A 16,689-nucleotide genomic window follows, 5' to 3' on the forward strand; every position below is an offset into this window, starting at 1 on the left:
TGCTTCCTGTTGGGTCACCGACACCTTTGACCTGGAGTCATGCGAGTTGTGGTATCTGCATGTTCTCCAGTTGCCCATTCTGATAACATTGATGTGTGGGTACAGGTGGCATCTGAGTTGCATGCTAGGTTAGGGTGCTGCGACGCGCTATGTTGGTTGTCCACTCAGATGCTCCAAAGCTGCCCAGTTTTGGTTAGCCGTTGTTCGCCCTGCTCCCCCCCCCCCCTCCCCCTGTTCCCTGCTCCAACATGTCTGAGGGTTTCGGGGTTGGGGCGGGGTTTATTTCTGGATGAGACTCAGGCTGCTTTGGGGACGGAGGCATTCGAGCCTGCTTCTCCTCTTGAGGCTTCTGGGTCCTACCAGTAACCCCTTCTTTGCTACCTTTCCCCTGGATTCTGCCTTTTCCTCAGGGGTGGAGGGCGTAGAGGACAGCTCTGCTCCGGGGCCTCTGTTGTTGGTTCCCAGGGCTATGGGGGGAGCCCGCTAGAAGTTCTGGGGCTTTTTGCCCCTGCTTGGGCTTCGTGCCTTCTGGGCAGGTTTTTTTTTTGTCTCTCCTCTTGTCTGCTTTAAATTCCCACGTTTGCTGGCATGATTTTGACACTTGCATCAGCCGTGTCTCCTTTTGTTTTGGTGGCCAATTTCTTTTCCTGTCTCTTCCCCGCCAGGCCGCCAGGGTGGCACTTCGGTTTGTTCGTTTACATGTGCCTGGGAGTGTGCGCTCATGTTTTGGGGGAGTTTTGTTCTCCCGCTGCCGTTTCTCTGTTGTGTTCTTTCTTCTGGACATTCTGCCCTTTTTCTGTTCCTCTGGGAATACTTGGGTGTTGTTTTTTCTCCCGGTTTTGAGTTTTCTGTCTTTGGATGGGTCTAAGCCTTGGGTTTTGGACACGGTGTCCCTGACCGTTTGCTCTGCTTTGTCCCATGCCTTTTGTCCCTCGGTTTTCGGTTCATTCTGGCTGTTTACCTGGAGGTTCAGTCTGGGTAATGTGTTTTACCCTTCTTTTTTGTGGTGCGTTTCTGCTGCCAATTGTGGTGGTTTGGGTGCCCCCCCCCCAGGTTTGATTCTGGGTTCCTTTGGGCTCTTCAGTTTCATTCCAGAGGTTTTCTTCCTCTTGGGTCCCCTTTGGGGGTTCTGGAGGCTCTTGGTTACCTCCTGTGTGCCCTGGACTTCCTCTTCTGGGGTTCCTTGGTCTTCCTGACCTGCAGACTGCACTTTGGGTCTTGACATGTGTTTTTGTGGTCATGCCGGTGCTACTTTTTCTGTTTGTCGCGGTGCTTTGATGCAGCTTTTGTGCCGCTGCCTCCTATGGTGCCTTCTTTATTTGACCAGTGCAGTGCTTGCTCTGCTCGCATGTTGAATTCTTGCTTTTCTTTTCTTGTTTTCTTAAAAAAAAAATTCCCGGAAGGGGCACCAGTCCCTTTCGCAGGTCGCTAGGGTGGGGGGCTCGCTTTGTTTGCTGACACCTGGTCCCGCAATATGTGGGCATTCAAGTCGTGTCCTCCGGCCTGTGGTGGCGTTGGGTGGCTCCTCCTTCGGGGGGTTCGGGGCTGATGGGGTTTCTTCCCCTGCGCTCCGTCAGGTCATCCTGGTGTGGGTGTGCTTGGGCGTGGTTGACACGCCCATGTCCCACTAGTGGGTTTCCTGCCAGTTTCCGTGCCAAACAGCACTGTGCTATTCTGGGTTCATTCTGGACTTGTCCCATCTGAGCCCCTGGATTCCTTGTCTTTCCTTTCGGATGACCACTCTGTCTCAGGTCTGGCTTCTATTGGAGCCTGGTGCCTGGGTGGCACCAAGCTCCAACAGAAGCCAGACCTGAGACAGAGCGGTGCATATTAGCATGTTCCCATCTCCGGAGTTCAGCGACTGCTTTGTTTCATGGTGGGGCATCTGGCTTACTGATTTTGTTGCCTTCCTTTTGGCTTGAATCTTGCACCTCATGTGTTTCCCATCTTACCCGGGTCGTGGTGGCCTTTCTGTGTCTGCTACGGGTTAATATTCTGGCCTACCTCGACGACTTTCTGTGGCCGTGGTGGCCTTTCTGTGTCTGCTAAGGGTTAATATTCTGGCCTACCTCGACGACTGGTTGGTGTGTGCTCCCAGCTGGTCTGCTTGTCTGCTCGCCAGGGGTGTGGTTCTTTCCCAGCTCACCAGAGGTGTGGTTCTTTCCCAGCTCACCAGGAGTGTGGTTCTTTCCCAGCTCGCCTGGTTTAGGTTCCTGGTGCACTGATAGAAGTCCCATCTAGTTCCGTCCCGGGTTTGGACCAGGCTGGATCTTGTTTGGGACCCTGAGACCGGTTCCTTGTCTCACCCTTCGGAGGTGTTGCTGCTTCTGCGGTCCCGCCTTCTGCTGTTCTGGGGGAGGTCCCGGGTTACGAATGGACTGATATGGCCTGTCTCGGTTCATTCCCCTGTCACGGAATGGATGGTCGACGCCGACTCCTTCAGTTGACTCTGCCAGACATTTGGGCGCCTGGGGGTGGACCACTTCGAGTCGGCATGGCCATGGTGTCTCCCATTTATGTGGCGCCCTTCCCCGATTACGGAGCCTTTGCGGTGGATGCCCATCGACAGTACTGGTCGAGGTTATGGGTTCCCTGTACCTCTCCCCCTGGTCCAGCTGTTGCTTCGGGTTCTGGCTCAGTTGGAGTCTTTCCACGGGAGAGTCATCTTAGTAGCCACTTGGTGGCCGGCCCAGCCTTGGTTTCTGATGCTGCTTGCTCGGTGTCCACACCCTGGGCATTTTCCGTGGCTCCGCCTCTTTCAGCAGCTCGGACCAGTCTGGTACACGGCTAGTTTGGTCTTCTCCTTCGCTCTTCGCGTCTGGTCTTTTTTGTCACAGGTTTATCACCATTTGTTTGACGATCAAGTGGCTTTGTTGAAGGTGTCCCACCTGAGAGCTTCGTTTCGACAACAGTTTGTAGTTTCCTGGCATTCTTTCTGCCATTTTCTCTCTTCTACTGTTTCTGATTGGGTTGTCTCATCCTGTCTGTTTTGGCTCTTTCAGGACTGTCATTTAATGCCTGCTACTGCCGCCTTGTATCGTGCGGCGCTGGCGGAGCCATTGTAGCTTGCATTTGAGATCAGTGTCACTTCTGCCCAATTTCGCAAGCTTTATCATGCTTTGTTTCACCTCAGGCCTACTCATGCGCTGCTTAACACTTTCGCCCGGGCATGACGCAGCATTGCGTCATCCGTTTACTGTCGGTAATACCGGGATGACGCAGCATTGCGTCATCCGTTTACTGTCGGTAATACCGGGGATGACGCAGCATTGTGTCATCCACTTTAAATAATCGCCAAAAATCAGGTTTTTATCAGATTTTTTGGGACTGGTTTTAAAATGTGCGCCGATGTCTTCCCATTTTCTTTGTTGAGCCTCGTGGCCCTCAGGTGGCTTGGCACACGCTGTGGGCCAAGGGAGGGAATTGGGAGTGTAGCTGGAAGGCATCTGAGCGCTCACTCGCGGCTAACGTGTGGCCCGTCTTCAACTCGTCGGCGGTTGGAGCGTGACCAGGTTTTATATTTTATATGCTAATGTTCCTCTAGAGAATTCTATTGCGAACCCATTGAGACCAAAATGAAAGACCTAGGACAAAAATTAAGGTGACCAGAGTGAAAATAGTGAAAACATTTTATCGTGTTTGCGCGCTCCTGGGTAACTCGTTCGCACTTTCTCTGTTTGCTGCGGGTAATTAGCCGGGCTTTTGGAGTTTATATGCATTTAGTGCTGTAGAAAATTCTATTGCGAACACAATGATACCAAATTTAATCTCGTAGGACGAGAATTAAGGTGACAAAGTTGAAGAGAGTATACACTTTTCAGAATTTACGCGTGCTCCCGTGACACCCTGGGTCCCATATCGCACAGTTGAGGGGTGGCGCGCGGGGTGAGCGAAAGTGTTAAGCTGTCATGATCCTTGGACAGGGTGCTCTCCTATCTCTTTTCCTTGTTTCGTTGTGGCCCCCTTTGGTTCAATTTTTTTTTCTGAGGCTCTCTTTCTGTTGGCATTGGCCTCTGGGGTCAGGTCAGTGAGCTTCATGCTCTCCTCCGGCTCAGGGGTTTCAGCTCCTTCAGTCCTGGTAGTTGGTTTCTTCTCTTGCAGCTTTGCTCCTCTTTTCTGGGGAAGAATGAGACGACTGCTTTCTGGAGAGGTCCTTGGGTCATTGATGCTTTGTTGGTCAGGCCGGGGGTGCATCGTGTCTTGTTCGATTGCGGCTCTTCGCTGTTGCCTGTGCACCTCGGATTCTGTGACCGAGGATGCGCTTTGGGTTCATCTGGTTTTCCCTTCTTCCCTGTTCCCGGGCTCGTGTCTCCCAGGTCGTCCGTAGGGTTTTGAAGTCTGGCCAGCCTGCAGTCTATCCTCATACCCATGACGTTCAGATGTTTGCTTCTAGGGATGCCATCTTCGGCGACATATCTTGGGCTGTTATTTGGGCACGGGGCTTTTGGAGGTCGTACAGGGTCCTGACCGCCCAATATTTGGTTCATATTCCTGGTCCTTGGTGTTCGTGTGTTGCTTTGGGTCGCAGGTTGCAGCCAGTTGTCTCGCTTTCGAGTTGAGGAGCTTGTGGTGGCCGCCTCCTGGGTGTGTCCCTCTTTTACTCATCCTTGGCTATGTAGCTACAGGGAGCCGAAGGGGCTCCCCACAGAAAACCAGCGTTGAATGTAACAAAACGCCATTTCATAGGTGAGTCCTGGAGGCTCCCTGGTACCCTCCCTCCCTCCCTCCAGTCGGCGGTTTTCACGTTGTTTAGATGCTTAGCATTCGAAAAAGAGTTGCTTGGTAGCCAGCGCAGGGGGTCCGGGGAAGGGGAAGGGGAAGATGTGCGGATGAGCGACGTGAAGGTGTGGTGTGATGTTTGCTTGTTTTCTTGGAAATTGAGGGAGTTCTACCTCTGTTCGGCTTTCTTTTACATTTTTCTTACTTTGTGGGGTTTGCAGACAAGGAGTCACAATAATGTGGCTGAAATATGTTGACCAAACCACACATTAGAAAGTAAAGGGGCAGACCGAAACGTCATCGTCCCTTCACTTTCTAGTGTGTGGTTTGGTTAACTTGTGGGGTTTGTTTTGTTACACCTACCTTTCTGGGTGCCTAACCCCAGTCAATGGCAAGTAAGGTAAACTCCCAACCACAGGGAAGTTTTACAAGGCCATTGCTTCCTGCACCGCTCTGAGGGGGGTTCAGGTTCTGGCTCGTGGTCCCAGGTAGGCAGAACTCCACTGACTAAAGCCCTGGTCTAATGTGTCGCATACTAGCCTGATAGCTCCAGGGAGCCTCCGGGACTCACCCAGAAAATGGCGTTTCATTACATTCAACGCTGATTTTTCTTCTTTCCCAGATTACTAGAAGTAAGCAATGATATTCCATCAGTAGTGTCACAAGTGCTGCTGACACAGTATTGTAGCGTGCTGGTCCAGCGACTGCGGGACAACCACCCAGTGCTGCCACAGACGCCCACCAAGCTGCCTCAGAGCAAAGTTTCGGTGAGATTTTAGTATAGTTTACAGTTGGTTACCTGATGTGTTTCTTATGTATCTGAGTTCATTATTCACTATTGGGAATTTAATTAAAAGAACGAATAATAATCATATGAAGAAATAAGTACAGGAAATATTTATTTATTGTTGTTGTGTTGATTTTGGCTCTGACAAACAGAGGATAGGTGGCAATGAAAAGAAAGTTTTAGATCTTAACTTTTTAAATTATATTTTTGTATGTCTTAAAATCTTTGCATATTTCTAGCTTTTGCTCCATAATGGTGCACAGTTCAGTAGAATTCAAAACATGAACAATTCATATCCATATTCATATGATATGTGAACGCACAAATTTAATACATTTTCTTATTTGGTATGAAAATCCACCTTGAATTTGCCATTATTTTGGTCTCCTGCTGTGAGATTGCATTTCTAGCCAGAGTTTGCTATGATTTGCATAGGATAGATGTGTATTACTATTCCTGTAGTGATTTTAACAATTAAAACTAATTGTTAGAACTGCGCGACCTGGATTATGCCTCGCTTATGGATCCGTCTTCTTTCATCTTTGGGTCGTCGTTCCCTTTCTGGGTCCGTTACGAGGTTCCGGAGTCGTCCTGGCTAGCGGATTGTCCTGTGTTTGCTTTGGAGCGTGCGAGAACGACATTCCTTCTGTCGTTCTCGCACGCTTGAGTGGCACAAGGCTTCGACGGTGGTTCAGGTTTTCCTGGGGGCGACCTTAAGCCTCAATGAGTGCTTGTTTGCCCCGGCCCTTCCCCGGGAGGTTGGCGTAGTGCAGTTCCATGTGCAGGTTCCCTCCCTTTCGGCTGCGCAGGTTGCTGAGGACTTGCGCGCCTGTGGCCTCTTGGCTTCGGCCTTGCGTTTCTTTTTTCTTCTGGATCTGTCTTCGGACTGGCTTGCTGAGGATGTGAGGACGCTTGGGGCCGTTCCTGGGACCGGTGCATTGGGCTTGGTGGCTCGTTCGTCGGCTGCCTTGTTGAAGCTCTTTGTGCCGATCTTGCGGGATGCGGTTTCACTGTTTTATGCTTCCCGGCTCGCGTGTTAGCTGGTGGTGCTGGCCTCCTCTCTGGAATCAGCCTGGGATCTGGCTCTTAGGATGTCTTCGCCTCTTTGTCCTCTGCTTTTTGAGGATTCTTATATAGCGCAGTATATACAGGCTGCTTCGCCGACTTGTCGCCCCATGTCTGACTTGTTGGTTCTTCGGGGGTCCCGGAGGGGGGGGGGGAACCTTCCCGGCAGAGTCGTGCCAGGGCTCAGGGTTCCTCTCGTCGAGGTTGGCCACAGGTGCCAGTTTCGGGTTCGGTGCTGCCTTTGGACCCGCCTTCGTCTGGTCGGCGCTGTGTTCGCTCTGTGCAGGGTTCTGGGCCTCGTAAGGAGCGCTGGCCCTTTCGGGGGTTCTGGGCCTCGTAAGGAGCGCTGGCCCTTTCGGGGGTTCTGGGCCTCGTAAGGAGCGCTGGCCCTTTCGGGGTTCACCCCATTGACGAGGCGATGGAAGGGAGGAGGCTTGTGCTGTTCGTTCACGCCTGGTGGGTTCACTTGAGCGTGGTCGAAACGACGACGTCCCTGAGATGGGTTTCTCATGTGTTCCCAGTTCCGAAACGGGACTGTGCTGACCTGCAGTTCATTCTGGACTTGTCCTGTCTGAAGTCCTTGGTTCATTGCCCCCCTCCTTTTGGATGACTACGCTGTCCCAGGTTCGGCTCCTTTTGGCGCCAGGCTCTTGGATGGTGTCCCTGGACCTCTGGGACGCTTATTGGCACGTCCCGATTCATCCGGGGTTCAGGGACTGGCTTGGTTTTGTTGTGGGGCATCAGGGTTACCACTTTCGTTGTCTCCCTTTCGGGTTGAACCTGGCACCTTGCGTGTTCACACGCCTTACCCGGGTCGTCGTGGCTCGTCTCGTCTCTTGGGTGTTTGGGTGTTGGCCTACCTCAACGACTGGCTGGTTTGGGCTCCCAGCCGGTCGGCTTGCTTGCTAGCCAGGGATTTGGTTCTTTTCCAGCTCACTGGGTTCAGGTTCTTGGTGAACTGGAGGAAGTCCCATCTGATTCCCTCCCAGGTACGAACCTGGCTGGGTCTTGTGTGGAACTCTCGGACCGCTTCCTTGTCTCTTCCTCCGGATTCTCTCCTGTGGCTGCAGTCCTGCTTGCATTCGTTTCTGGGGGCTCCTGGGTCACCCGGCAGTTGCTCGAGGGTCTGTGCGGTTAGCCTGAACTTTGCGATGATGGTCTACCCACCGGGTTGGGTTTGGTTTCGTCAACTGTTCTGGTTCCCTTGGGAACGTCCCTTCCGCCTCTCTCGCAATCGCTGGGTTCGACCCCAGGGGGTCTTGCGTCAGCTGCTGCATCGCCGGCTTCCTCTTTGGATTTTTCGGGGTTCAGTGCCTTGGCGCCTGCCCGAGCCCTTGCTCGATGTGTGCACGGACGCGTCATCTCTCGGCTGGGGCTTCGTGAACAGTGCTCACCAGGGCGGCCAGGGACAATGGGGCCCATCCTTTCGTCAAGCCCACAGCACAGTGTGGTTTGCTCTTTGGAGGGTTCGGGTCGTCCGCGGATCGATGATCTGGCTCCATGCCCACTGCTTCCCGGTGATTCATTGCCTGAACCATGGGGGTTCAATGCGGTCCTCTGCTATTTGGCGCTGGTCGCTTCGGGTGACTCACCTGCTGAGTTCTCGGGGTTTGGCTCTCCTGGCTGTTCACGTGCGGGGAGTGTCCAACGTCTTGGCCGACGGCCTGTCTCATTTCGTTCCCCTGTCCACAGAATGGATGGTCGACGCCGACTCTTTCCATTGGCTTTGCCAGACGTTCGAGCGCCTCCTAGGTGGACCTCTTTGCCTCGGCGTGATCGTGCCGCCTTCCCCTGTATGTGGCACCCTTCCCTGACTGCAAGGCCGTCAGGGTCGATGCCTTTCGGCAGGACTGGTCGAGGTGGGGGTTCCTGTACCTCTTTTCCCCATTTCATCTGTTGCTCCAGGTCCTGACTCGCTTGGAGAGTTACTCTCTGACTCTCTTGGAGAGAGGGAATACAGAGAACATATACGGCACGCATAGATGCAATAAAGCACCTAAATTATTGGGATCGTCTCAAAGCCCTCCAAATGTACTCACTAGAAAGAAGACGAGAGAGATATCAAATAATATACACCTGGAAGATACTGGAGGGCCAAGTACCAAATCTACACAGTAAAATAACAACGTACTGGAGTGAACGACATGGAAGAAAATGTAGAATAGAACCAATGAAGAGCAGAGGTGCCATAGGCACAATCAGAGAACACTGTATAAACATCAGAGGTCCGCGGTTGTTCAACGTCCTCCCAGCAAGCATAAGAAATATTGCCGGAACAACCGTGGACATTTTCAAGAGGAAACTAGATTTATTCCTCCAAGGAGTGCCGGACCAACCGGGCTGTGGTGGGTATGTGGGCCTGCGGGCCGCTCCAAGCAACAGCCTGGTGGACCAAACTCTCACAAGTCGAGCCTGGCCTCGGGCCGGGCTTGGGGAGTAGAAGAACTCCCAGAACCCCATCAACCAGGTATCAACCAGGTACTAGGTAAGAGTAGTCCTCTTGGCCCTGTGGTGGCCTGCCCAGCCGTGGTTTCAGGTGCTGCTTGCTCGGTGTCCGAACCCGGAGATTTTCCCGCGGCTCTGCCTTTTCCAGCAGATCGGACTGATACGTCACTTGGCTGGTTCAATCTTCTCAAGACTTCACGTACAGTATTTTTTAACTCAAGTTTATCATCATCTCTATGGTGATCAGGTGACTTCCTTGTTGGTGTCCCACTTGCAGGCTTTGTCTCGGCGGCAGTATGAAGTTTCCTAGCGGTCCTTCCGTGTTTTTTTTTTTTTTTTTTTTTTTTTTTTTTTTTTTTAATGTTCATTGTTATCTGTTAGGGTGGTGTTGTCCTTTCTCTCTTCGTTATTCCAGAACAGTCATCTTATGCCTTACACTGTCACCTCATATCATGCGGCGCTGGTGGAGACGCTTCAGCATGCTTTCGGTATTGATGTTATGTCTGCGCCGTTTCGCAAGCTGTCGCGGGCGTTGTTTCACTTCCGGCATGCTCATACACCACCTGAGCCATCCTGGTCATTGGACAGAGTGCTCTCTCTTCTTTCTTCTCCTCGGGTTGTTGTCGCCCCTTCGGTTCAGGATTGTTTCTCGAAGGCTCTTTTTCTGTTGGCATTGACCTCTGGGGGTCGGGTCAGATAGCTTCATGTTCTCCTCCGGTGCAGGGGTTTCTGCTCCTTCGGTCGTGGCGATAGGTTTGTTAGGCTGCAGCCGTCTCCTTCTTTTCTGGCAAAGAATGAGACTACTGCTTTCCGGAGGGGTCCTTGGGTTGTTGATGCTTAGTTGGTTAGGCCGGGGGTGCATCATGTTTTGTGTCCAGTAGCGGCCCTCCGCCGTTATTTGCGCGCCACGGCTTCTGTGTCCAGGGACGCCCTTTGGGATGATCTGGTTAGCCTTCTCCCCCATTAGTGAGTGCGGATCTCCCAAGTTGTCCGCAGGATTATTAAGGCTAGCCAGCCTGCAGTCTATCTCCGTTCCCATGATGTTCGTAAGCTCTTGCTGCCGTCTTTGGCAACATGTCCTGGGCTGACATTAGGACGCGGGGATTTTGGCGGTCGAACAGGGTCCTGGCTGCTCGATATCTCGTGAACGTTCCTGGGCCTAGTTGGGCTTTGGGTTGGCAGTTGTAGCCAGTTGTCGCGACTTCGAGTTGAGGTGTGTGAGTGGCAACTGCCTCCCGGGTAAGTCCCCTATTTTTCCTCTGTGGGTAGTTAGCTCCCCCAAGAAAACCAGCATTGATTGTAATGAAACACCATTTTCTGGGCGAGACCCGGAGGCTCCCTGGCAACCCTCCCTCCCCCCGGTCAGCGATTTTCGCGTGTTTTAATGTCCAACCTCAGAACTGAAGGGTGGATGACCGGCACAGGGGTCTGGGGCTCCCCCTTCTCCCTCCTGGGGAAGGGGAAGCTGCGCAGACAGCAGCACGGCGACGTGTGATGTCATGCTCATGTGCTCGTTTCTTTTTGGGAAGTTCTATCCTCTAGTTCGGCTTTTTGTAGCAATTTTCACTAGAATAGGGGTTTGTTTTGGAACGCTTACCTTTCTGGGTACCTGACTCAGTCAATGGCAGACATAGAATGCTTCCAACCACACCGGGGTTTCCATAGGCCATTGCTCCCCATGCCTCTCTAGAGGGGGCCAGGTTCTGGCTCGTGGTTCCCAGTAGACCCACAGAACTCCATACACATGACTGATGCCAAAGTCGGACATTAGCATATCAGCCTGGAAAGCTCCGGGGAGCCTCTGGGTCTCACCCAAAAAATAGCGTTTTATTACATTCAATGCTGTTTTTTTTCAGAGATATTCCTGCATGGGCCGTAAGCCTCTGGCTGGCCTACTAAGTGCTGCTTATTGCAGACAGTTGCATGGCAATGTGATGACATCATGCTTGTTTGCTAATTTTTGTTGGGATTTCTGTCCATTCGTTCGGCGTTCAAATTTTTTTTTTTCCAGAATGGGGGTTTGTTTTGGGGTGCCTATCTTTCTGAGTGCCAGACCCAGTCGATAGCAGACATACAATGCTCCCATCAACACAGGGATCTCTATGGGCCATTGCTCCTCGCGGTTCTCTCTGAGTGGGGCCAGGTTCTTGCTCGTGGTCCCCAGTAGGCAAGAACTTCATGCACTTTGACTGATGCTAGAAAGCTAATACAGTGGTACCTCGAATAACGAATTTAATCCGTTCCGGAGCCGTGTTCGTCATGTGAAATGGAAGTCATACAAAACGAATGTTCCCATTTAATCACTGAGATGCGCTGTGTTTATTGTGAAATTCCTCCAGTGTGCACGACATCAAGTGTTCCCAAAAAATAATTTTTCTTTGTAAAATGATAAATTCCCTTCCCTGAACATGTGTATGTAAAAATAATTACGAAATTCCACTTACTTTGGCTGTGAGGACGTGGACAAGGTGCGCTGTGACGTCATCAGGGGGCCTGGCCGCCAGTGCATGAATCGCCCAGACACAGTCGCGCAGGCCATTCAAGCACCCACGTGTTGCCACAAATATATTTTCAATTATTTGTTCCATGTATTTCCAATGCAGTTTTATTTGTTTCTTTTATCGTATATGATGCATATTTGTGACCTTTACAATATGTATACAGTAGAATGTTCATAATGTTCCATGGAACTGTGATACATGTGTCAGTAATGTGTCCAAAATAAATGTTTATTGTCACAATATTACATGGTAAAAATTCACTAAAATTACAATATTTACAGTTTCACATACTATTTACACAGTAACACACTGTATTACACACTCAGTACTTTGGAGGTGCGTAATAATCAACGAAGTAGTCCATGGTACACAGCGCGACTTTGCTCACATTGCACCAGCTACAGATAGATTTTCGCTTCCTGTTTCATCGTTCTGTGTGCTTGCAAATAACGCACTCGCGTGCACCCTTGACTTTAGTACTTGTAGGTAGTATGTAGCCAAGCTTGTAAAGCATTAAGGTAGTATGGAAACGATTATAGGAAAAGCTCAAATTGTAAGGTAGTCTTGAAAAGATCGCTTTGTAAGGTCCCACACAGGAAGAGATTCAGCTAGCCTCAAAGAGTGTCCATCAGTCAGGAAGAGATTTAGGTATTCTTGAAAATATCCATGGAAATCACCACCATGGAAGCCGCTAACACTGTTCATCTATACTACTTGTATCAGATGCATCATCACTGAACGCAGAAAACAATTCATCTATGTATCATCTATGTTAATTGGAGATGACAAAGGTGGGGTTCAGAGCTACAACTGGTTACGCTTGCTGTATCATGCTCATAGGTGCTGTATCACTTGCATCCGACCGTTGTGTTAAGGCCTTATTGCGCCTAGCTTCACCAATATTATGACCCTTATGTTTTTCAAACAATAAGATCTGAATTTCACTGACTGAGCGCAATCTTTCAACACCGTGTCAGACAGGTGTTTGGGAGCCAGAGGCACGTGTGCCACAAATGGTTGCTCACGCAGTTCTAACCCAGCGAGCTGCCCTAGTCTTTCATACATGTTATTGCAAAAGGTTCGTTCAGTGTTTGTCGGGTAGGCTGCTCCATTATGACAATCTTTCTTTGTTTCAAATGTGTTCCATTTGTTTTGTATTTGTCACTTACATCTCAATAATGGAGCAGCCTATCCAACAAACACCGAACGAACCTTTATGGCATTTGTCCATTTTTCAAATTGTTTCAACAATTTTTTTATTTTTCATTTTTTTTTTTTTTATTTAAGAAACATGGAGCAGCCTACCTATAGACCACCGAACGAACCTTTTTGACATTTGTTCTGGTTTTCAAAATTCTTAATTTTTTTATTATTTACGTTTTTTTTATGTAAGAAACATGGAGCAGCCTACCTGCCGACTACCGAACGAACCTTTTGCTATAAGCCAAATGAAAAAATAAATATTGAACACATTTAAAGAAAGGAAAATGTCATAAAGGTTTGTTCAGTGTATGTAAGGTAGGCTGCTCCATTATTGAGATGTACAGTAAATGACAAATACAAAACAAATGGAACACATTTGAAAAAAAAGAAAGATTGTTATAATGGAGCAGCTTACCTGCCGAACACCGAACGAACCTATTTGACATTTGTTGTATTTCAGAAATTTCATTTCTTTTTTTCTACAAAAATGTCAATGCTTTGCAACATCTCAGCAGTCACCCCTTTATATCCCAGCATCATTAGCATATTTAAACAAGAACAACATAATTCATGTGCATCGTCGGAGGCGTCCGAGAATGTGCAAGAAGCAGCGCGACCCCACCATGTGTTGTTGACGTTACTCAAACGAACGTTTGCTATACGGGACGATTTGACACCGATCAGGCCGTTCGTTACCCAAAATGTTCGCTTTTTGGGGTGATCATTATGCGAGGTACCACTGTAGTTACATATCAGCCTGAATAGTTCTGGGGAGCCAATGGATTTCACCCAAAAATGGGGTTTCATTATATTCAACTCTTTTTTTTTTTTTTTCATCTTTTTCCCTTAACTTGGATCTATGACCTCTTTTTCTTGAAGTTGCAGTTTTCAAGAATTCCTCTTTGTCAGTTCCTATTTCCATTTTACTAAATTGAATTTATTAAAATTCATCTTTCTTCTGCTGTAGGATGCACTTGACACAATGCTCTCATTTTGTTATTTCAGATAAGTGAAACTGGTGCTGGAAATGTAGCTTCTACCTCGTCTACATCTCATGGGCGGCACACCCAGGAGAACACTACTGCCACTCAGACCGAGTCTAGTGTGTTTTCCCTGACACCACACCAACATGCTGGTCTTAATCATGCTGCCGAATTATCACATAGGTCAAACCATCATGGATCTCGTACATTCAGTTTAACATCATCTACAGGTTCCTCAGTTACACATGGCTCTGCTCATTCCTCGCACCTTTCATCACATGCAGTGGCTCATGCCTCTGTTCCATTATCATCTCCACATCCACCTCCTCACATAACTGCTTCTATGTTCCAGTCCTCATCTTCAGGTAGTAGTCAGTGGCAAGTTCCACTTTCAGCACCATTACCCTCACCCAATGAAAATGGGACCAGTGTTGAGACTCTGATAGACAATTCTATCAATTCTATGAATGCTCATCAAACTTCTCAGCCAGAATCTTGGGCAGCAAGCCTTAGTAGTGTTGGACAGTTGACAACAGAAAGCTCTGCACCAGCATCACGACCTGACTCTAGAGTGGCAAATAATGCAGGCCAAGCAAATAGTGGAGCTGTAACAGAATGGGAAGAGCCGGAACATGAAGAAGCAATGATGGATGACATTGTTGAACCTACCTTGCCCGTACATGACTTAGCTGAAGCAGACCAGTCCCAAGGTGCTCATTTCTCTCTCTCTTGTCATCTAACTCATTTTTATTTATATATAATACTGACCATCTAATAAAATAGAAACTTTAAACAGACAGTCTGTTATGGTGTTTTTAAGGAAAAAGGTGTTCAAAGTCTGATGCAACATAAAAGAATTCATTATATGCATTCACAAGTTTAGTAATTGTACAATATTATCATTTTATATCATAATGCATCAATAGAATAAGGAACATACTTCAGTTAGACTTCTCCAAATAAAATATCCTTAATTTTCTCCACCTACCTGCTAGACGGTTGACTCGTACATGACATAATTTGTTGTTCGAACAAACTTTATTAACAAACCTGTTTATAGATTTCTCAATATAATGTGGAAGTGCTACTGCCAGGAAGTGTATTTAAATTTTTATTTTCAGATGCAGGGGATGCAGCAGAGGGTGACTGGGAAGACTCTCAGGCAGAGGGAATACATGCGGATGGTGCAGGTGCCGTTGGTAATACCAACCCTCAACATTCTGCTTGGATACAGCCTCGAGAAAAGTCCTCTCAGGTTAGTTAGAAGTACAGAATATTTCTGGCATGTCACATGTTTTATTTGTTCCTAAGTCCTGTTGAGAGAAAATCTCATTAAAGCAAGTCATTTATTTTATATACACAATGTGTATACACGAAGGAATGGAAATTTTTGCAGAATCTAAGCTATACAATGCAACTACGCTGTTTTGGGACAGTGGATGCTAGCATTCAGCCAGGCATTGGGTATATCTGGATATACTGTAAAAAAGTCACAATTATATAAAATTTTAGTTGTTTTGCTTGTGTGTGTGTGCAACAATGCAATATGTTTTAGCATATTTAAATGCACACTAGCACGTGCACATACAATCATTCTTGAGACATTCATGTATCAACACATCAAGCAGGCCACAAGAATGAGGGAAGTGGATGTTCCATCAATACTAGATTTAATATTCACCAAGAAAGAAGATGATGTTTGACATCCAGTACCTTTCTTCCTTGGGAAAGAGTGATCATGTCCTGTTGGAAATTAAGTATGATTTGTGATATAATCTAGAAGAGAATGGGGACATTGAAACCATTGATAAACTTGATTTCAAGAGAGGACACTATGGGAAACTTTAACAAATTCTTTAATGAATCTAATTGGAAAGATTTGTTGCTAGGCAAGGAACTAAATGAGATGTATGCCAAATTCTGTGAAATATACGATGAAGGCACAAAAAAATTTATACCAAAACGGAGATGCAGAACCAGAAAACAGGATTGGCTCAACAGAGATTGTGAGAGGGCAAGAGAGGAAAAGACAAGAAAATGGGTATAATATAGGACGAGGCCTAACCTTCAAACATAAGAAAGCTTCAACAAGCGTCACTACAAGCAAGCAAGAAAAAAATACACAACAGTGAGGAGAGTCAGAAAGAAAATTTGATGAAGGGGGTAGCAGGATAATGTAAAACAGATCCAGGCTTTTTCTATAAATTCAATAAAAGCAAGCTGCATGTTAAGGATAAAATCCACAAATTGAGAATGGGGAGCAGGTTCACTGAGAATGAAAAAGAAATGTGTGAAACACTAAATGAACAGTTCTAAAGTGTGTTTGTACAAAATGAGGATTTCAGAAAGTCAAACCCTATGCCAATTCCAGACAACACCATAGAGATATCTCAAGATGAAGTGGAAAAATTACTCAAGGGGCAAGGAAGCAATAAAACAGTTGGACCAGGTAGTTTCACCTTGGGTGCTGCGAAAATGTGCAATTGAGCTGAGCAGGTGACAGTGTGTCACCTGCTCTCTGTACCTGTGTAAGTGAGGTCAGGTTCTGGCTATGGTCCCCAGTAGGCCAAAGAGAACTCCATGGCTGGGGTGACCTAATACTGTAGTAGTGCAGCTTTTTCTGTGAGCTTTTCATTTCAGCGAGAAAGAGGCATTACGTGGCAATCAGTGCTGGTTTTTAGTTTTTAACATTCAGCTGTGATGAGGATGGTGCAGCTTTTCTGTGGGGGCCCCGTCGACTCCCTGAAACTATCCAAACTGACATGTGCCATATTAGTTTGCTGTCATCAGTCCCAGGAATTCTGAATGTCTAACGGGAACCACAAGCCAGAACCTGGTCCCCGCTCAGAAAGATGCAGCGAGCAATCGCCATATGAGCATTCTACAGTTTAGAGTATGTCATGTCTGCCATCAACCTAGGGAATACCCCCAGAAAGTTAGGCAAAGCAGTACAAACCCCCAACTGATAAAAATTGCACCCTACGTC

General features: G+C 48.0%; 1 protein-coding gene across 1 annotated transcript in view; it reads left to right on the forward strand.

Annotated features, from left to right (window-relative positions):
* Positions 1–16,689, forward strand: part of LOC123755365 (serine-rich adhesin for platelets) — a 190,702-nt gene that overhangs the window by 150,266 nt on the left and 23,747 nt on the right. The window contains 3 exon segments of the mRNA XM_045737920.2: positions 5,342–5,486; positions 13,726–14,413; positions 14,825–14,958. Of these exon segments, the coding sequence (XP_045593876.2) occupies positions 5,342–5,486; positions 13,726–14,413; positions 14,825–14,958 (967 nt within the window).

The sequence above is a fragment of the Procambarus clarkii genome, chromosome 20 (genome assembly GCF_040958095.1).
Source record: "Procambarus clarkii isolate CNS0578487 chromosome 20, FALCON_Pclarkii_2.0, whole genome shotgun sequence".
Lineage (NCBI taxonomy): Eukaryota > Metazoa > Arthropoda > Malacostraca > Decapoda > Cambaridae > Procambarus > Procambarus clarkii.